General features: G+C 39.7%; 4 protein-coding genes across 4 annotated transcripts; 2 read left to right on the forward strand and 2 right to left on the reverse strand.

The window, feature by feature from the left end:
- Positions 1-935: 935 nt before the first annotated feature.
- On the forward strand, positions 936-1994 carry LOC130135372 (probable E3 ubiquitin-protein ligase RHA4A). The gene is made up of 2 exons (XM_056304367.1): positions 936-1163; positions 1548-1994. Exons 1-2 carry the CDS (start codon positions 936-938, stop codon positions 1992-1994), a joined length of 675 nt encoding a protein of 224 aa, XP_056160342.1.
- A 97-nt stretch (positions 1995-2091) lies between these two features.
- Positions 2092-2734, reverse strand: LOC130135373 (uncharacterized). The gene has a single exon (XM_056304368.1). The coding sequence runs from the start codon at positions 2732-2734 to the stop codon at positions 2165-2167; it is 570 nt and encodes a 189-aa protein (XP_056160343.1). The 3' UTR covers positions 2092-2164.
- Positions 2735-8515: 5781 nt separating this feature from the next.
- LOC115686496 (uncharacterized) lies at positions 8516-9010 on the reverse strand. The gene has a single exon (XM_030611816.1). The coding sequence runs from the start codon at positions 9008-9010 to the stop codon at positions 8516-8518; it is 495 nt and encodes a 164-aa protein (XP_030467676.1).
- A 4010-nt stretch (positions 9011-13020) lies between these two features.
- On the forward strand, positions 13021-15193 carry LOC115686483 (bax inhibitor 1-like). Its single transcript, XM_030611797.2, has 6 exons — positions 13021-13236; positions 13833-13976; positions 14106-14197; positions 14339-14525; positions 14603-14758; positions 14877-15193. The coding sequence occupies exons 1-6, from the start codon at positions 13126-13128 to the stop codon at positions 14925-14927; spliced, it is 741 nt and encodes a 246-aa protein (XP_030467657.2). The 5' UTR covers positions 13021-13125; the 3' UTR covers positions 14928-15193.
- The last annotated feature ends 7117 nt before the right edge of the window (positions 15194-22310 follow it).

Here is a 22310-nt window from a genome sequence, read left to right on the forward strand (position 1 = left end):
GCAATTTCGTCAATTTAGTTTTAAACTTTTTAATTTTGTCAATTAAATCTTTTCACGTTTTGTCAATTGAGTTCATCTAGCTAATTTTAACCGAAAATCGCTAACGCAAACGCCGGAAGTGCCATGTAAGGTGGTTGGCACTCACGTGGACTTATAATTTTTCTTCTTTTCCTCTTTTTTATCACGATTAGTGAGCTGACCACAGACGAGGGCCTCACGACCCTTGCCCAATAACTGGTGAGGATTGGCCGGCCCTTGCCTCTAACGATAAGGGTTGGCCAGCGGCCCTCGCTAGGGCTTGGAAGAAAGAAATAAAAAAAAATAAAGAATAATAAAATTTATTCAAATTTCAAAAGATACTATTAAAAATTGTCCACGTCAGTATTGACCGATGGCTGTCGTCCGTGTCAATGATTTTTCGGCTAAAATTGGCTAGACGGACTCAATTGGCAAATGGTGAAAATGTTTATGACTGAATTGACAAATTGAAAGGTGTATAACGGAATTGGCAAAAGTGCAATAGGTTTATGACTTTTTGGATAATTTTCCCGAAAATTACAATCCCATTAGGAAACTAAATTCACTTTGGTTCATAGGTGATCTAGTCGGATCCGATCATGTTCGAAATTAGTCTTCAGTTGACTTTAAAGCCCTTGATCAGCTGGTTCTCGGTTTCCCAATTAAACCAGGACACTATCTATTCAATCAATTTCCGTTTTTATCTGGACTATGTATTAATAGTTACATCTCAGTTCTACTCGAAGCAGGAACACCTTACACACACACACAAATATGTATAGACCCAATCCTCATGATTTTGCATTATAGACTTCAAACCCTTCAAATTGCTTCGCTTCAACCGACGGCCGAAAAGACCATCGTCATCCTCAGACCACCAGCGCTTGCGATTTCTGCGTTGCCAACTCTTCTGAAACATGACCACTTTGGCTTACACTTATTATGAATCCCGGATCACGGGCGCACAGAGAATGCGTACGGCAAGCGACCTAGGTACCGGCGACCATCGTCGGATCATGTTCCACTTGAATTTCGTCCTTCAATACATCCACCGGCATGGCGGTCGGGCACTAGTCCCTCATGCGGCGCTGCCCGCACTGACCGCTCAGGTTTGGTCCAATCAGCTTCTATGGAACAATTGCCAGGTTAGATTTTGGCAACGTTGCACATTTACACAAACTTCGAAGGAAATACCCGATTCTTCATTAGGAGCTTATATTAGTGTGGAATGCGCATTACGACTTGCTTTTAGTTTCTTCCTTGTCCTTGCTTTGGTTATTGTAATTCAAGCTTGTTTGGTGCACAAAATAATCTCGAAAGTCTATCCTAAACTTTTTGGGCATCCGATTAATCCTCTAAAACACGTAAGCAGGCGTGCGTGCTTTCTACGAGGAAAGAATTTTTGCCTTCAAAATTTCTAGCGAATCGATTGATTATTAGAAGAATCTTAAATATCATATACGAATTGTAAACACGAAGCCGTACGATCCATCGTGCACTAACTCCATCCCTTGTGATGCAATACACAGTTTATATCCATTATACTGTCTGAAATTGGAGTTCTGGTGGAGTATCAGCCGCCGATCATCCGACACGTGTACAACCAGGCGGTTTGTATGACCTCGACCCCCGCCAGCGACGGCGCCAACCTTGCCCATATGGAAGTAACCATCTACGCCGTGACTCACGTGCTCTTGGAAGAAGAATTAATGCCGTCGCTCGAGGAAGAACCTTTGCTGGAGCCGGCGACGAAATCGTCCATCGAGGCTTTGGAGAGAATTAGGGTGAATGATGGCGATCCGACGTGCGTGTGCACCATCTGCATGGAGGAGCTCGCGGGCGGGACGGAAGCGACGAAGATGCCCTGCTCGCATGTTTATCACGTGGATTGCATCAGGCAGTGGCTGGAGACGAGCCATTCTTGCCCCTTGTGCCGGTACGCCATGCCGACGCAGCAGTTGATGGTCCGACGATGACCTCGATCAAGAAAATCGGATTTGATCTTGGATTATATTATTGCTTTCCTCTTCTTGAATTCGAAGATATGCATGAGTTGCAATTCAAACCGAATTTATTTCCTTTAATTATCGTCCGCTGCCTATGAGCATGGTCAGCGTTACTTTTACTTGTTACATCCTAGATTTCTTTAACAAATAACACATAAATCGCCATGCTTAGGTTTAGAAACTCGAACTCTTCCTCGACTAAGTGCATAAGCAGCATTCAGGGACATGGTGATGAGAATCCTCATCTCCCTGTTCCTCTCACTCAAAGGGTTTGGAACTCCGCCCGCGAATGCCCCGCACTTGCTTCCATGCGCCTGTGGTGTGCCTCTCAAATGCGCGACAAGGGCCGAATAGTTGTGCTCGCTGAGTGCTTTGAGCCCGTCCTGGAAGGGTTCCAAGATTTCCAAGTACCCGCTGATGCAGTTCAGGATGTAGTCCAGAAGATCCTTATCGGTGACTTGCCGCGTGAGCCGCCTCGCGAAGATCAGAGTGTCAGTGTCGTTCTCCAGGCCTTGCTCTAGGGCTATCTGAGCCAGGCCTTGCATGTCCGTTTCTCCGCCCGAGATATGCTGGTGGAAGGTCTTGTTGCAGAACCCGTAGTCCTCGGTCTGGCGGCAGATCCGGTCGATCAGCTGTTGCGTCTGCGGGCCGGCCAGGGCGTTCGAGAAGAGGAGGAAGGTGAAGAAGAGAGCGGCGATGGAATTTTCCATATTTCTTTGATTTCTCTTCCGTTCTCTTCTCTTGGTTGTACGCCCTACGAGTTTGCAAGAATGGAGAGAAGCAAAATAGGGTTTATATGCGTAGACTGCCTCATGGGATTTTAGGGAAAAAATTTATTATCTCCCCAAGATACTGTTTAGAAGGAGAAAATATTCAGTCGTTTGTGCACGCCACGTCACGTGCCTACGTGACATGCACAAACGCACGTGGACCACTGATAGACATGTGGCTCTGACTTGAAATTAAAAAAAAAGTTATATTTTGAGTCTCTCCCCTGGTGCCCTAGGAAGACTAACTCTGCCACTAGAGGTGGCGTGAGCAAAAAGTAAAGCAATTAATGCGTACATTAATTGCTGTGTTCTCTCTCTCCCCCTCTACCTCTTTCTTCTCTTTCACTCTTCTCCTTCCCTTCCGTCTTCTGTGAAAAAGAAGAAGCCCGCTTCCTTTTTTTTTCAAAATACTCTCCCCATCTCTCTCTCCCTCCCAAGAGCCCCGCAGTTGCATCTTGAGCCTAGACCCGACGCCTCTGGCACGTCGCCTCCAGAGCCACTCCCTCTCCGTCGCTCCCAAGAGCCCTCGTCGATCGCATCGCATGCTCAGATCCGACGGCGAAGCCCAAACCCGGCGCCTCCGCATCCGCCGTCGCCTCCAGGAACCACTCCCCCCCCCCCCCCTCTCTCTCTCGCTCCCAAGAGCCCCCGCCGGTCGTCGTTGCCGTGTCTCGAGCTTATATCCGCCTCCGGCACGTCGCCTCTGCCTCCGCCCTCCTTTTGCATTATTCTCTTAGATTTCCCGAGCAGAGGGTTCGAGATTTGGAAAGTCCCATCGGATTTAGTACTTCTTGAACGGCGGCGGTGGTGATGAGGATGAGAGGGTTGAGCCGTTGAGGTTGGTGCATTTGCCTCTGGGTTGTTTGCGAGGGTGGTGGTTGCAGGTTTCCTTCCACTGTTGATGAGTTTCTTCGTAACGATCAGGCCAAAAAAGATGATATTTGAGCCATTTTACAAGATTGTGTAGTTGTTTTGAGGTTGATCCTCGTGATTATTTTAGTTTTTTGGGAGGAATTCTCAGCTTCTTTGTATGGTTTATGTCGTGTTCTTGTTCGTCGGAATGTGATACTCTCAAGAGTGAGTTTAAGTTTAATGCAACAAGAAGATATATTTGCGCAGTTCTTGTTTCTGGGCTTTTTTCTTTGATCAAGGTTTGTTCTACTTGTCATTGCCATTTTATTTTCAAGTTCGAACTTTAATTTTTGTTAAATATGTCTTGAATTTTATGTAATCGGTCCAGTTTATCACCCGACCCGACATATTTTTGTGTGACCCGAAAGTGGAGAAAAAATTGAGATTTAAAGAGGGTTGGGCTGATAGGCTAGGTTTTCTCATTGATGTACAAAGAGAATTTTGTTTTCAGACAGTTTTGTGAGCCGTGAACTTTTGTCATTTTTTTCTACTTCTAAAAACTGTACTCTCTTTGATTACATTGGAATCTTGTTTTGCCTCGCCCGTGGACGTAGATCACCTTGTGATTGATCCACATAAATCTCGGTGTTCTTAATTTGTTTTTCCGCATCTATTTTACAACAATTTTGATGAAGGAAGCTCGGGACAAGCAACGATTCTTTGATGTTATAACCATATCCAATGCAAGTAACTAGACTGTCAAAGTTATTCCAGACACTGAAGGGCAATCGCGTCGCTGTTGCAAGGATGAAGTCCATTTATCCGTGATGATCGCTGAAATGAAAACTTGACTTTGGACTCCATTCATTGTTGTGCAGGAATAAACACGTCTTTTTAGCTAATGAAGCAAAGCAAAACAAACGCAATTATAACAGTGATAATGCTTGATTAAAAAACAAACAATGTATAGCCTACCTAAACTGAAGGAGAACTTCTCGACCGAAAAAAACCGAAGGAAAACTTAGACAAAAAAAAGAAAAAAATAAAGAGAACCGGTTACACACCGGCACACCCAACATATAGGTAGGTTACAAACACCACCCTCATAAACCCGAGTAGAACAAACGATACATTATTTTCTTCCAAAACGAGACAAAAATGCAAATACAAATGAAAGTTCCCAAGTCCATGCATTTCCATTTCACTTGGACTTCGTCTCATCTTCCGCCGGGGAGAGAATGAATACACAAGAAGGAGAACGCTCAGCTCAGTTATGTGCAAAACCCAAAATGCCACGGCGGAGACGGTGTTCGGGATGCGACCGGCGGGGGCTCTTGGGAGCGAGAGAGGGAGAGGGGGGGGGGGGGGGGGGGGGGAGTGGTTCCTGGAGGCGACGGCGGATGCGGAGGCGCCGGGTTTGGGCTTCACCGTCGGATCTGAGCATGGGATGCGATCGACGAGGGCTCTTGGGAGCAACGGAGAGGAAGTGGCTCTGGAGGCGACGTACCAGAGGCGCCGGGTCTGGGCTCGAGATGCAACCGCGGGGCTCTTGGGAGGGAGAGAGAGATGGGGAGAGTATTTTGAAAAAAAAGGAAGCGGGCTTCTTCTTTTTCACGGAAGATGGAAGGGAAGGAGAAGAGTGAAAGAGAAGAGAGAGGGAGAGGGGGAGAGAGAGAACACAGCAATTAATGCATGCATTAATTGCTTTACTTTTTGCTCACGGCCCCCCCCTAGTGGCAGAGTTAGTCTTCTTAGGGCACCAGTGAAGAGACTCAAAATATAACTTTTTTTTTAATTCCAAGTCAGAGCCACGTGTCCCTTTATCAATGGTTCACGTGCGTTTGTGCACGCCACGTAGGCACGTGACGTGGCGTGCACAAACCACCGAATATTTTCTCGTTTAGAAGTGAAGGATATGATTCCATAGTAGGATTTCCTTCCTTTTACTTCCCTTCAAATCTTCCATGCACAATTATTTCCTTAAGAAACTTATAAAATGCATTTATTCTTGCTATCCAGCAAGATAATTATAAAAGATTATAGGGTTAACACTACCAAAAATCCTAAATCGGTAATGATATGACAAATTTATCCTAAACTAATTTTTTTAACAACCAAAAACCTCAAACTGGTACACTTGTAACAAATCTATCCTTCGTTAGTGTTCGTTAAATTTCACCGTCAAATTGTTGAATTGCATGGCACATGACAGTTGACGGATGTACCAGTTTAAGGTCTTATCCTCTATTTGTCATAAGTATATCAATTTGTAATTTTTCGTGGTATTAATCCAATTTAATGTAAACTAACGAAGGGTAAATCTGTCACAATGTACCAGTTTGGGGTTTTCTTTTGTAAAAAAATTAGTTTACGGTAAATTTGTCATAGGTATATTGGTTTAGAGTTTTTCGTGATATTATCTCAATATTATATGATTAGCTTTCCTAAACTGGGACCAAGGACTAGAGGGCAACTCTGCCATAATTTGTATACATAAGAAACTCACGCATAACACAGATCCTCTATATCTTTTAAGGTGTCTCAATGGATTTAAAAGCATGGGATGCGATTGACTCTTTTAAATTTAATCTGTCGGGGACATTTTGGTAATCGACTTCTAACCTCATTAGTTGATCAGTAAAAATATAGAAAATCAGTCATAAGTCGAAGTATTTTCACACGAGTATAATACACCACGCGTACGGTGTGTTTTAGTCTAGGACGTGTATTTTTTTGTAAGTTAATACGTACGTGCATTTATGTGAAAGTATGTGTATTTTAGTAGTAGGGGTAAGATTTCAAATCTCAAAATATTTTTCTCTAACCTTACATATTTATTTATATTGTTCGCATTGTGCATTTTAATCAATAATTTATTTTAATTATTTAATAATTCAAGTGTTTCATAATAAAGTCTTAATGCTTAATCTTTCAAATTAACATCAGTTTTTTGGTTCAAATACACATTTGTTAGCCAATACATTCTACTTTTAATAATGATATGTTGTTGCTATATCTTGAGTAGTAAAAATCACGGGATAATTATCCAAGAAGTCATAAATCTATTGTACTGCGACCAATTTAGTCCTAAACCTTTTGACTTGCCAATGTAATCCTTCCAATGAAATATGGCTGGAAATCGGTGACATGAACGTTGGTTGTGCCACGTAGGACAATTGGTGCTAACACAACCTATTTTTGTAATTTTTTGAATAAAAATTGAACTTTTTATATTTTTTCCTTTCTTCTTTCTTTTTTCCCTATTTCCCTCCGCCGATCATCCACATTAGGGATGGGTAGTTCCATATTTCGCATAGGTTCCACTCGAAACCTGGAACCTACCCGTTGGAACAGGTTTCTCATTTTCTGGAACTTGAAACCTACCCTGTATACGTTGGAACATGGAACCTACCCTATCACAAGTTTCAGGGTCTATCTAAGTTTCACCTGTATTATTAAATGAACGTTTGAAGCGAATCATCACTTTTAATGACCATCACTTACTACTACAATCCACTTAGTACAACTTATATTTAGACATACGAAGATTTTGAAATATTAACAAAGTAATGGTCTCAGTCATAAAATAAAAACTCAGACTATTGGTGCCAGATTATACACTTATTATCGGACGCCATGGAATACCACAGGATCACGCGAAGACATAGATTAAGAAAAATACAAAAACTTGTTATAGGTTCTTGGTTCCACCTACCAAGAACCTAAAACCTAGCCGTTGAAACGGGTTCTCCAATTTTTAGAACTTGAAACCTAGAACCTATCGTGTTTACCTTGGAACCTGGAACCGTACATGTTTCCACTAGTCCGGTTCTTCGATTCTAGTTTTTACCCTAAAACCATGCTCACCCCTAGTCCACATCATAAATGTCCTAACACGGACTTTCGACCAAAATTGGTAAATTGTCAAAAAGTATATAACTAAATTTTTCAAATTACAAAGTTTATGACTAAATTAACCACTTTGTAATAAGTTTATAATTTTTTGAACAATTTTTCACAAAAATCACACTGCGTGTACATATTCATTATCTAGCTTGTGTATTATAAAGGGTTAATATCACGAAAAATCCCAAACTAGTACGCATGTTACAATTTTACCCCAAATTAATTTTTTGACCACCAAAAATCTCAAAATGATACACCTGTGACAAATTTACTCTCAATTTATTTCCGTTAAATTTTACTGTCAAATTATTTTGTTAAATGACACGCGGCAATTAATGGATATACCAATTTTATGTTTTACCCTTCGTTTTTCACAGGCGTACCAGTTTATGATTTTTTGTGATATTAATTCAATTTAATGGAAACTAACGGAGGGTAAATTTATCACAAATATATAAGTTCGGCGTTTTTGGTGGTAAAAAAATTAGGGGTAAATTTATCATAGGTATACCGATTTAAATTTTTCGTAATCAAAAATTAGTTTAGGGTAAAATTATTATAAGTGTATCAGTTTGATATTTTTCGTGGTATTAATAATTGATTTTACACCGTGACAATAGAACTGAAGTTGTTCTTATCAAGTCAACTTGTATGGAGTGAATTTGTCGTATTGTCAATTCTCAGCTGGAATAGCCAATCAATCTGTCTCTCTCTTTTCCGGAAGCGAAAAGAACTGCAACACGTTAACTGCGAAAGCAGGCCATCCTTGAGGAACTTCACCACCTCATTTGCATGCATGCAAATTAAAAGTTACTAATTTCATTTCCTTAAGTCCCAATCACGGCGCGATTTGATAGCCAGCCTTATTTGAACAACACCAAACTTCATAAGAAGCGAAAAGAACAACGAAAAAGAAAAGAACCGAAAAGGAAGCACTCAATCGCTCGAAAACACTATTTTTCTTCAATGAAGCAGACTGTATGCAATCGCAGCAGTCATGGTGACAAGAATCCTCTCCTCTCTGTTATTCTCGTAAAGAGGATTTCCGATCCCATGGCTGTTGCTGTACTGCCCGCACTCAGTCGCTAGCACCTTCGCCGAGTTCAGGAAGTCGGTCAACACGGCGTTGTAGTTGTTGTCCCCAAAGATCCTGTCCGCGTTCTCTATCATATCCAAAATCTTCAGGTACCCAATGATGCAGAGCTTGAGATAATCCACCGGTTCTTGGTCGGTCACGGCGCGCATGGTTTGCTTGGCGAAAACCACCGTGGTGGATGCGTTGCTCAGGCTCTGCGCGATGGCTATTTGAGCCAGGCCATGCATGTCGGCCTCCGGGGTGAATATGTGTTCGGAGAAGCATTTGTTGCAGAACCCGTAGTCCTCCATCTTGCGGCAAATGGTGTCGATCAGCTCCTGCGTCTTGGGTCCAAACGCTGAGACGCATGCAATCGAGACCATGACGAACAGAAGAAAAATGTGTTGTTTGTGAGGAATTCGAGCCATCTTTAGGGTTCTCATTTCTCTCCTTTAATTTGTTGGCTACGTGGGGTGCACGATTCATGCACGAGGGGGAGAACTGGGTATTTATGGTGGAGTGTATACTTGATAATTAGGAAGGTAATACAATGTAGCTCCGGATTTGGCTAAGGTATGAAATCTTAAGGTCATAATTAAACACAAATCAAATATGGAAAAGAATTAACTTCTTTTTCTTCTTATTGTTTGGATCTTCTTCCTTTGTTACAAACTTGCGCATGTATGGTAAAATATGACAGTTAATATAACGAAAAACTCCAAACTGGTACATCTGTGACAAATTTATCCCAAACTAATTTTTTGACCACGAAAAATCTCAAACTGATACTCCTATGACAAATTTACCCCTCATTAGTTTCTGTTAAATTTTACCATCAAATTGCTAAGTTATATAACTCTTAGCAGTTGTTAGGTGCACCGGTTTAGGATTTTACCATATGTTTGTCACATGTGTACCAGTTTATGATTTTTTGTGATATTAATCCAGTTTAACAGAAATTAATAGAGGGTTAATTTGTCACAAATGCACCGGTTTGGGTTTTTGGTGATTAAAAAATTAGTTTGGAATAAAGTTGCCATAGGTGCACCAGTTTCGGATTTTTGGTGGTCAAAATATTTGTTTGGGATAAATTTGTCATAGTTGTATCAGTTTAGGGTTTTTCGTGATATTAACCCTAAAATATAACACTACTTGGATTTTTTTTCCCTAAATAAGTCGTTATGGAAATACGAGATAATTGCAAAGTGCCCTCCTTATAGATATTTCAAACGGGTGGATCGGGTTGAGTCATAAATGATCAACCCAATTGATCCATTAAACCGTTTATGACCCATTTATTCGCAGTGCAAATTTCTCGATCTATACCCGATCCGATCGACTCATATTGCTAATTCATATTTAACCCAATATAATTTTTTTTTTATTTCTTATGATTTTAAAAAAAAGATTATATTGCTAAAAGACTTCCATGCAATATGAATATAGTAGATAATTTTTATAATTTTTTATTTTCTTTTTATTTTCTTTCTTTCTTCTACGTCGGGTGAGGGCCGCGATGGCCAACAACCCTCGCGGGATTTTGTAGAAAAAATGAAAAAAAAAAATAAATTAAAAACTAAAAAAGTCAGAAAATTTAAAAGATTAAAAAATCAGAAAATCAAAAAATTAAAAATCAACTATTTATGATTCACTTAAGCTTTTTAGATAATGCATTTATGACCCATTTAAAATCCATTTATCACCCATTTACAACTCGCTTAAACTTTTTTTAAAATTTAAGGCAACACATTTAGAACCCACACCATTAAATATGAGTTAACATATGGATTTTAGACGCATTTTGTCACCTCTACTTCCTATCAATCATGCAAGATCGATGTGATTTCTCTTTCCATAACTTATCCCAAAATAACTACTAAGGAAAAGAGTTCAAAAATCTTACTAGCAACTAGTTGCTTCAAATATATTAATGCGGGTGTTGTGATAACACATCTACATGGTTTTGGACCAGCCCAAAAAATCAATGTGGGTGGACTCAAAAAAGTTTAATTATAGAGCTCGATCAGAAGGAAACTCGAGTCAAATGCACCCAACCCAAAATATATCTTGTTAACCGGAGTTAGGCTAAACATTTTCCGTAAGTGAAAAAAACATCTTCAAAAGTGAGAAAGAGGAAATCATTTTCCTCTCTCTTTCTTTCACCTAGATCAAGCACGTTCTCTTCCATGCACTCCTTTTAATTATTTTTTTTAAATTTTTCCTTCTTTTTTGGCCGATCACCGGCCACGTCGAAAGCCAACGATCGGCCACAGGCGAACTCAAGCCTTGCCACAGGCCGGCAAGCTCGAAGCTCGTCGATTTGGCGAGGCTTGAGCTCACCTAAGGCCAGACACTAGCCGTCGCGGTGTCCGGCGACTGGCCAAGAAGAAGAAATACGAAAAAGAAAATTAAATATTCGAATTAAAAGGAGAAAAGAAAAAAATGAAAAAATTATTAAAGTAGCACACAGAGGAAAATCAAATCAGATTTTTCATACCAAAAAATGAAAAAGAATTTCAATTTCATTTTCAGGTTTCCCAAACAATGAAAAATATTGACATTTTTTTCAATATTGATTTTCTGAATGTCACGTGTTTTTCACGAAACAAAAGGAGGTTTAGTAAGTTGAAGTCCATGACACATGGTCCGATTCGTAACATGCAACGAAACAAAGAAGAAATGACGTGGCGACTTTTCACTGGTCAAGTTGACGTGACATTTCCACGTAATCAAGAGTTATCGACCCCGATATTTCCTGGGTTTTACTTAGCAAGAAAGCGATGCGAAAAGCGACGCGAAGGAGGCAAGCCGTTTCGTTCGATAGTTCCTGTCAACATAAACAATAAAGTCATCACCACGAAATTTCCAGGTTTCTGCAGTTCCCTATTTCCCTTTATGCCCCCTGATTATCTGGAGCTTTCCATTCGGTCATTCTTGACCCGTATTCGCAAATCGGGTTCAACTAGTTGGGTCAACTACACCGACTGGACGGTTGCCATCCCCCACCCCCAAAAAAAAATAAATTCAGTGTACTTAAATTGGAACATATTAACCCTAAAGTATCCCAATAATTTTATGAAATTGTCGAGTTTCTCGCTGTTTGGTATCTCGATTTAATCATCACGAAATCATCATCTATTTATTTCTTCGTTATTGACACCGTACACCATGAAAGTTTTTTCCATAACATGTTTGCAGTCTAAAAAAGATGAATTTATTTGGCTAAGTGAGGCAGGTACACAAATTACTTTTTTTTTTCATTTTGTGATAAGTCTCTTCAAGAAGCGAATAGTTGGGTTTTTCTTTTCTCTTTCCCAATCTCGTTATTGTACCGAGTCTTATTAAATTGTCACTATATCAATTGTTTATTTTCTACACTAACTATTCTATCATATAAAACAAAAGACCACCTCCTACTTTTATATAATATTGATAGATATTTCGTTTATTTTACGAATATTATATTCATAAAAAGTGCCTACATTTGTAATTTTATGTATTTAAGTTTGCAAAGACTAATAACATTTAACGTGAACCATATTTTGCAAAGATTATCCATTGAAAATGTTAATCTAAAAATCAATGTAAAGAACTCGGGCCCATTTAAACGTGGACTGTCCTAATGTACCGTGATGAACTTTTCTTACACTCTTTTTTACGTATTTAATTTTGCAAAGACTAATCACATTGCTTTTTTTTATGCGGTTGAAAATTGCGGACTAAGCTTCTCTTTTATTTCAAGGATAAGTGCACTAGAAGTCCTAAAACTTGTTAGGAAAGTGCAGTTGAATCCTAAAACTTTCAAAAAATGCGATCAAGTCCTAAAAATTGTCACGAAAATGTAATCAAGTTATAAAACTTTTAAAAAGTACAATCAAGTCCTAACACTTATCACGAAAGTGCAATCAAGTCCTAAAACTTATCACAAATGTGCAATCAAGTCTTAAAACTTTCAAAAAGTGCAATCAATGAAAAGACTTGATTGAACCAATTTGCAAGTTTTAGGACTTGTTTGCACTTTCGCGATAAGTTTTAAGACTTGTTTGCACTTTTTGAAAGTTTTAGGACTCAATTGCACTTTCCCAACAAGTTTTAGGACTTAATTACACATTATGAAAGTTTTAGGACTCAATTGCACTTTCACGATAAGTTTTAGGACTTTGAATGCACTTATTCCTTTATTTTAATTGAAACTCAATGACCAACCAAACAATGCGAAAGCCAAATTGAACTCTATCACTTACCGCTCACACGGTCAATCGGATCCGGGTCAAGCTCAACCCGGCCCCGAGACCCCGAAGGGCATAAGCGTAATTCGGACCCGAAAAGTCCCGAACCCTCTAGCTCCTACCCCAAAAGAAATTGAAATCCGCGTATAAAACCAAAACCGCGAGCCCCCAATTCGATCCACACAGTTTTGGTTGAAGACCTTCTCGATCACGCCTGCAAAAGTTCGTCTCTCTCGCTCTCGATCCTCCTCGCAAGCATCGAATTCGCCATGGACGCGTTCGGTTCCTTCTTCCAATCGAGCAACCGCAAGGGTTGGAGCTACGATTCCCTCAACAACTTCCGCCAGATATCGCCCGCCGTCCAGTCTCACCTCAAGCGGGTGAGGTTTTCCTTGCCGTAATCTCTGCTTCGTCCTGTGTCTAACGGTGTGCAAATCGCTTGTTTTGGTGTTCGTTTGCGGTGGTTTTGCTCCGAGGGATGGGGTCCCGTTGTTGCTGACCTCCTCCGGAGGAAGCTAGGGTTTTGTCGGGTCGGTGTATGAGATTGCTGGAGATTTTGCTGCCGATCGGATTGTTAGAGATAGTTAATTGGCTGCAGAGACTCTTTAGCTTGATTGATTCTCTGAGTTGAATTGATCTTCTGGGTTTTTTTGGCGGTGGGCATTAGCCGAAATTAATGCGGTGAACAGTGGGATGAGTTTGCTTTTTCTAACATTTCTGGAAACTTAGGAGGCAAATTTGTGGACTTCTTTGTCCCAGGGAGACATGTCCGTCGACTAGTTATGTTTTAGATGATCAGTTGTTGGACCCGGCCCGCTTTTGGAACGTATTTGATCTATTTGCTTTGAGGGATTGTGTACCCTTTGGCCTATTGAATTCTTGAGCGAAAACCATCTATGGCGGCTTTCTTCTTTCAGTTGATTTTATTTAGTAACATGATGATGACGTATGTCTCATATGCGTTGCAAATTGTCAGGTTTATCTGTCCTTATGTTGTGCCTTGATCGCTTCGGCTACTGGTGCTTACCTGCATCTGTTGTTGAACATTGGCGGGCTTCTCACGACATTTGCTTGCATCGGAAGCATTGTATGGCTACTTTCTACTCCTCCATATGAAGAGGTACGCTCAAAAGTGATATGTTAGGTGATATGTGGTATCTAATTACTTCTTTTGACCTCTTGTTACTATGGGAATGGCAATTTGTGAGAATTTGAGAATTGAATCGTTTTTGTATCTTCTGGCGAACAGCAAAAGAGGTTTGGCCTGCTCATGGCGGCATCTCTCTTTGAAGGAGCATGTGTTGGTCCTCTCATCGAAACGGCCATCAGAATTGACCCGAGGTATATATCTCATCTCTTTTCTTCCTTGCAACTGTCGACTCTTCTTAGTGCTGATGCATCGAATTTTATGTGCTCCCATGGCACCGCTTGTATAAACTACTTTTGCATGTGCCCTGACTAGTATTCTGTGTCTTGGTGCAGCATTCTGATAAGTGCATTTGTGGGATCTGCGGTGGCCTTCGCTTGTTTCTCAGGCGCAGCCATGTTGGCTAGGAGGAGGGAGTACCTATATCTTGGTGGCTTGCTTTCTTCTGGACTTTCCATGCTCATGTGGTTGCAATTTGCCTCTGCTATCTTTGGTGGATCTGCAGCCATCTTTAAGTTTGAGGTGAGCAATGGCATGGTCCTGTTCTCCATTTTTCTGAATCGTGCATAGACGGCTAATTGATCTCTTCAATATTGCAGATATACTTTGGGCTTTTAGTGTTCATTGGCTATGTGGTAGTGGACACTCAAGAGATAATCGAGCAAGCACACCATGGTGATATGGACTATGTGAGGCACGCGTTAAACCTCTTCACTGATTTTGTGGCTGTTTTTGTCCGAATCCTTATCGTCATGGTAAGTAATGAAAATGAAGGCTTGTTTAGTTTTCCTCAATCAATCAGGTGAAGAGATGTGATGTTCTCCTGAGTCCTTTGAAGTTAAACTCTTGGTCATGATAATTTGGTTTGTGCAGTTAAAGAACTCTGCTGAGAAGAATGAGAAGAAGAAGAAGAAGAGAAACTGAAGTGGTCGTGGGCTGATCGTGGCGAAGATCCATCTCGTACTCCGTGCTTTCTTCTATGAAAATTTGGACTGAACGATGTTTGATAGTTTCTGCGTGGGTGTCGTGTTTTCCCCCCCTTTTTGTATATACAATCACAATCTGACCTTGTTCTTCGGTGTCGTGCCCCGCAAGTCTTTTTTAATCTGTTTTGGCATGTCGTCGCACATTTTCTACTGCTTACTGATAAGTCTAAGGTGAATGAATAAATATGCAAGTTTAACTTGCAATGAATGAGGTGTGCGAGATTCCTGCATTGAGATTCTGCCTGCCCAAGTGAGAAACAGGGTTCTAGTCTCGACTATGATCCTATACTTTGCTCGGTCTATCCGTTGCATATGAGATAGTATTGTTTGGCTCTTACCCTTTATTTGTAGAAGTACTTCTAATCTTCTACTCACTCTAGATGTCTGTTTAGGGTTTTGTCCAAGTAAATTTTATAATACTGTTGTTTCTAGATGACTTTCTACTATTAATCTGTTTTATTTCTCAAGTGGAATCTATCTACATCATAATTCCTATGTCGCCAATTATTGAGTTGGCCAGAGAAGTGTGTGACCGGTTCTATTCCATTGTATGCATTAAGATGGGCTGAGCTAACATCTTGTCTCTATCACATTACGTGGATAATCGCCGCAAGCAGACCGCAAGCAGACAATAAACCGAGAAATCTTGTTCACTAGATTTAAGCAAACTGTACCAACATATAAATCCCCATCTCAAGAAGTTAGATGGGGAGATTCAAGTGAAATTCAATGTTGGTTCGACCTTGTATTCGTCGAGGGCATGGGAAATCGGCACAACGGGCAGGTATGGCTCCCGCCTAGCCACTCTCTGATGCATCCCTCGTGATAAATGTGTGAGCAAGGCATCCTGTTGGCTTGCGTCCCTTGCAGAATCTCCTCCATGCAGATGGCACATTGGCTCGTCGATGCTTCGGAGTCTATTGTGACCCTCTCTAATGCTTCTATCAACGATTCTGTCGTAGCTAGATTGACCCGTTCGATTTCGATGTCTGGAAGTGGGGTCGTTCTTGTCTCAATGGCGTCCATACGGATCGACACTTCCATGTGTAGGAGGTTATGCCCGGCATTGGTAGGATCGTTGTACATGAAATTAGCCTTCTCGCGTATCCCGTCGATGATAGGCACTTGGCAGTCATTCGGCACTCCAATGCTCAACAAAGCAAGCGATATTACCTGTGCGTGCATGGTACGAGAAATTCATGTCGATTCAAAGGTTGTGCTACAGACTGTTCAACCTAATGCGAAGATACAAAGGTCGTTTGTGTCCGGATTATCTCGGTGATTGCACAAACAGCTTCCTATCTCGGAAGTTTTTTAACGGGTTACTAAAGAACATGGAATCTCAAACCCGCGACGTGTTCAGTACGGTCAAGTGTTACTAGATTGAATTTAACGTACTCTTATTACCTCGGAATCCACATCTAGAAGCTGGGAGCTGAGGAGTCCATCGACGGTTGTCTGGATGGAATGACGATCGTACTCGTCAAAAGCGACATCGCCCGCATCTTCGATGGTGTAGACGGGGCTTCGAGTAATTAGTTGAAGCTCGAAGTGCAGCGAGAACCAGACGCCATTGCCAGGACCATCGGAGCTACTGCCACCATCTTGTGCGGTTCTCCGTTGGCTCACTGCGTAGTCGATGAGCACGTCCCCGTCCATCTCCGCGGATTTTCGCAGCACGAGAGAACCTCTTTTCTTCTTTTCTGATTTGGAGAGGATGATGATCTCAAAGGGAAGCAGCAGCAGCAGCAGCAGTGTCAGCGGAGGTTTTAGCAAGCAGAGAACGATTAACTTAATGAATATTTGCAAATATACGCTTCTTTATATCTATCTATATAATATGTAGGTATATATTGCATAGGAGATTGTCGTGTTTTCGTAGGAATGCTTGAACGATAAGTCTCAACTGTAATCACCGGATCGGTTGTAAGATTAATTAGAGATTATCTGTTCGAGAATCATGAGGCTTATCAGCGCAAAAGAGGAGACAGCACCAAATCTTAGAGTTTATCTGTTGAACAGAATATATATTAGGTAAAACCCTAAAAGAGTATACTCTCTTTGACGGGAATAATTATCCGAAAGGTCCTGGCCCTGCTATTCGGCCGGCGACTAATTCAATCTTAAATTTTTTGATTATGTGAATTTATTCCTAAACCTTTAGAAAAATTGCCAATTTAGTTCTAGATCTTTTGATGATATGCCAACTTAGTTCTTTCGGACAATTATGGTAGAAAATCGTTGAAGTGGACCCCGGCCGGCCGCCGGCCATCGACCAAAATTGACCGAAATGACTGAATTGACAAATTATAAAAAATGTTTGGGACTAAATTGGCAATTCTTCAAAATGTTTCAAACTAAATTGACACAGTTTTAATGTTTAGGACTAAATTGACAAATTATTAAAATATGTGTAACTAAATTGACACAATTGAACAATTTATAATTGGATTAGCGACCCCCGTACAATAAATTTAAAACTTTTTGGACAATTTCCTTCGTTCAACTGGACTAGAATCGGGGGATTTACCCATCCAGATGGGTTTCGTCATGAACAATAAGAGAATTCGAACGTGGGCTGGATTGGAATTTGAAGTGACTAGATAAATTGTTAAGAAAATAGAATAAAAAATAAACCAAAAGTGCAAAGAGAGATCCTAATGGTATGGTCAGTGCTTTGCTCATGATTCAATATTCAAACGTCTATAAATTGGATCCCGGATCCGAAAGTCAGTACTTGGGTTCTCCCAATTATAATATATATATGTAAGAATGTATATATAATATGGAATTTTCACAATATTTCTGATTACTTTTAATTTTTAGAAAAATTATTTTGTTTGTACCGAGTTGAAATGTATAATATGTCGATGTCTTCGGTAAACTAAAGTATAAGCAATCCCACATACATAAAGAAAAGGTTCGATAGAGGTACTTTGGAAATAAAAATTGAAAAGCAGGAATACCTCTTTTCCCGGCCTAACCTGGCCGGTCAGTAGCCAGCCAGACCATTTTTTGTTTCAAATCATAGGTTAAATGATTTGTGGGAAATTCCGTATATTAGGATGGAATACGAGTCTCTCTGCTAAATTAGCAATCGCGACATGAATTACGTGTTTTTTAACCCGTTGTACTCTCAATTTGTATCATTTTCACGTGAATATATTTGCTCTAAATATAGAAAAATGAGAGGCTTAGTATGGTCGAGCAATGAGATTTTTTTTTTAGTCGAAAGCCGAGCAATGAGATTGGGATGACATTTTTTTGGTGATTGATTTTCATATTTCACGAACTTACTGCGAGGATATGTCCGTAAAAGTATGGACTTGACTTATACACTCTTCTTTATTTCATTCAAAAAGGACAATTGTAAAGTTCAACTTCGCCTGCAATCCTCTCGGTTGAACATTATTTCGACATCCCAATGCCAAGAACTTTCATGAGTTAACGCCGTACCAATTTTCGGTCATGCCCAATTGATGTTTATGTTATTTTAATAAGCAATTTAATCTAGAGAAATAGAACAATCTGGATGCGTTTATTTCGTGGAAAATACAAGATTTGAAAAACGTTTTCCTAAAAATGATAGTTCCTATCGTTTACAAAAATAAACGAACTAAAAATATTTTCATCATCGGCAAGAATTTAAAGAGATAAATTATCTATAATGAAAATATTTTTTATTGACTAATTATTTCAAATGATCTTAATCATTATTTTGAGGGAAAAATAATTTCCATATCATTCAGTTTCCGCGAAATCAATGCACCATGTTTTCCTTAAAACGATTGCTTGCATCGCTCCCAAAATTCAAAGAAAGAACAGTATTTTCGTCATCGACAGAAGTGTTTAAACATAAATTAGCATCGAAAGTGAATTGGTTAATTATTTTATGTGATACAAGCGATCATTTTCAGAAAATAGTGTTTGAATCATTTATTTTTTTACTAATAATATGTATTTCTTTTGTTTTTTTTGTGACTGGGTCTTCAATGGGGTGGGAACTTTTCCCCGCCAATAGCTTTACTTTTAGTAGATCTCGACATTATGTGATTCGTGCTGTACATGACGACGCTGGAGAATGACGCGCTGAGGGTGAGGAGAGAGAGAGGAGGCATGTCCACTGGCCACGCCCACGACCCAGTTTGGTCAAACTTGCCAACCTTTGGTGCACGGCATCGAACCCCAAGAAAAAGCCAATTACATCCTCACCTTCCAAAATGCTTAACTTTATCAATTTCGATTGAGATGTGAATTGGGGGGGTCAACGATAGGTTCTTGCATAACTTGGAGAGAAAACGGAACGGTCCCCGAATTTTGGGTCTATATGCAATGTGATTCCCAAGTTTTTAATTTGTTCGAATTTCGTTTAGATATGAGTTGGGGGGAACAATAGGCTCTTACTTACTTTGGACAGAACCATCTTTTCGTCTTGGGAAAACGATGCAAATGGTCCTTGAATTTTGGCTCGATGTGCAATGTGGTCTTTTGACTTTTAATTCGTTCAATGTGGATCCTGAATTTTAGTTTAATGTGCAATGTCGTCCCCGAATTTTTAATTTATTTTATGTGGTCTATGAACTTTTAGTACGTGTTCAATCTAGTCCATGGATTAGATAATCTTGTAACTGGATCGATAATAGGGATATGATAATCCAAATATTAGATTGAACGTTTATCATAAGTTTCAAGGATACACAAATTAAAAGTTCCGGGATCTCATTGCACATCCGACCAAACTAAAGTTCAAGGACCATATTATACATCGAGCCAACATTTAGGGACATTTTGTGCAATTATCCCTTTCAATCGAAAAGCCGGGAAAGGGACTAGCGTAGCTGCTCTTTTATAGATGTCATCATTATGGTTTCATGACCGTCGCGAAAATTTCGACTTTTTAATATTGTGAAAATACTGATGCCCCCACGAAAAAAAAAAGGAAAAAAAAAAGATATGGTGCAAATATCGTTGAAGGAGGCATATCCCAGCCTTATCGAGGTGTTGGAAACTCGTATAATTTCATATTATCAAAACGAGATACCAAATTATGGGCCCAAGTAAAAGTCCCTTTACAAGAAGATGAGGGTTGGACCAAAATTTATTTTTCTCACGAGGTGGGAAGCCGTCGACGTGCCACGTGGCGTGTATTGGTCAAATCCACGAGATACCCCCACTATGTATAACGGGTCTTGCTTGTCCTGTGTCCCTCTTCTTGCCCTTATAATAATATTCTTTTGGTATGCCATTGTTGAGAAAGTCGTATGGGAGGAGGTCTAAACACCACCGAGATAGTTTGGTGGAGCGATCAAGGGATTGCCCGGTTTTCGTGAGATCATTGGTTCGATTCACATTACGATATGTCTTATTTTGATGGATTTCGTGACATCTTACTTACAGCGACGGACTTGACAATTTTCAACCTTTTGGGTTGCGGGTGATTCAAATAAACTATGATTCAAACGGAACATTCAGTAATGAGCCGTGAGACGCTAACGTCTAAAGAGGTTGCTAGGATTGGTTGCTCGTTCCCGTCTTGTACCAATAAAGAAATATACCGAAAATTTATACATTTTAATATATTCATATAATACATTATCGCATAATAAAGGTTACTAGAAAAATCCATGAAAACGAAATCAACACAATTTGAATATGACATTCTTCTTTCTCTTAAATTTTACAATCAAATTGCTAAGTTTGATGACACGTGACAATTGACGGGTGTACAAGTTTCAAGTATTACCCTCCGTTTGTCATAAGTGTACCTATTTGTAATTTTTCGTGGTATCAATCTCATTTAACGGAAACTAACGGAGGGTAAATTCGTCACAAATGTACCGGTATGGGGTTTTTGGTGATCAAAAAATTAGTTTTGGGTAAAATTTATCACAGGTGTACCAGTTCGTGGTTTTTGTTGGTAATATCCCGGGACAAAATAAGAGTTCCTCTTTCTGTAAACATTTTCTTTTAGATTAACAAATTTTTCTGCAAAACGTGTTCAGAATAATCCACAGCAAGAAGAAGAAGAAAAGTAAATAATAAATAATAGTCCAAATCTACATTCTTTTCTTTCGAATATTTTTTCTTTACCGAATTACCCTTTGACCTGTTAGTATGCTTAGGCGCTAAGGTTCACGGATTTGATGAGAGAGCACGACCAATGAAAAAAAAACGACACTAGAAAAAAAGGCAAAAATTAAACCATGCCCAATTGTTATTTTTTATTACCTTAGTCAATTTGATCGAGCGATCTGATTCGATATATGTCGAGATTGCGTGGTGTCATACGAATTAGAAAGTCGCTCACTTTTCCTTAAAAGAGAGATTTAGAGACACGAAAGAGCCAACTAACACATGGCACTTTTCTTTGTTTTTTTACTTTCCCGTTGCTCCGCCACTGAATTTCACCGCATCCATCGTCTGTGATTACCGCAAGTCACGTCCCTACGACAGGCGTGAAAATGTAACGAAAGAGTAATGTTCGCAATCTGATTGTAGTCGGTACCCGATAAAAGCCATATCGGATTACCCCCGTGCACGATTCGATCGCACTTATCTAGTATCGGTCCGTCGGGTTTACATTCAAATGGATTCGGTGGGCAAGTTAATTAAATCCCATCCGCTCAAACTTTTTGGGGTTTTCTTTCCCCTATCTTAACTCAAATTACAAATGGGATAATGACACAAACAATCTATGAATTTTGGTTCAATGTGCAATTTGGTCCCTGAACTTTTAATTTGTTCAATATAGTCCCTCAACTTTGACCCAATATTCAATGTGGTCCCTAAACTTTTAATTTGTTCAATATCATCCCTGAACTTTTGGTACATGTTCAATATAGTCCATGAACTATATGAAAATGTACAATATAATCCATGAACTATATTAAACATATACCAAAAGTTCAGAGACCACATTGAACAAATTGAAATTTTAGGGACCACATTGAACATTGGGTCAAAGTTCAAGTACTACATTGAACTAATTAAAAGTTCAGGGACCAAATTGCATATCGAGTCAAAATTCAGGGATTGTTTGTGTCATTTTCCCACTAGAAATCAAGAAAACGAAAAAGGCAAAAGAAGCTCGAGAAAAAAACATGGTTAATACCACGAAAAACTCTAAATTGAATTTACTCCAAAATAATTTTTTTAATCACCAAAAACTCCAAATCGGTACACGTACGACAATTTTACCCTCTGTCAGTTTCCGTTAAATTTTACCGTCAAATTTCTGAGTTGAACGACACGCGGTGTACTAGTTTGAGATTTACCCTCCGTTTGTCACAGGTGTATTGGTTTGTGGTTTTTCGTGATATCA

Source organism: Syzygium oleosum, unplaced genomic scaffold, assembly GCF_021117445.2.
Source record: "Syzygium oleosum isolate NSW1041296 unplaced genomic scaffold, Sole_v2.1 Sole_v2.32, whole genome shotgun sequence".
NCBI lineage: Eukaryota > Viridiplantae > Streptophyta > Magnoliopsida > Myrtales > Myrtaceae > Syzygium > Syzygium oleosum.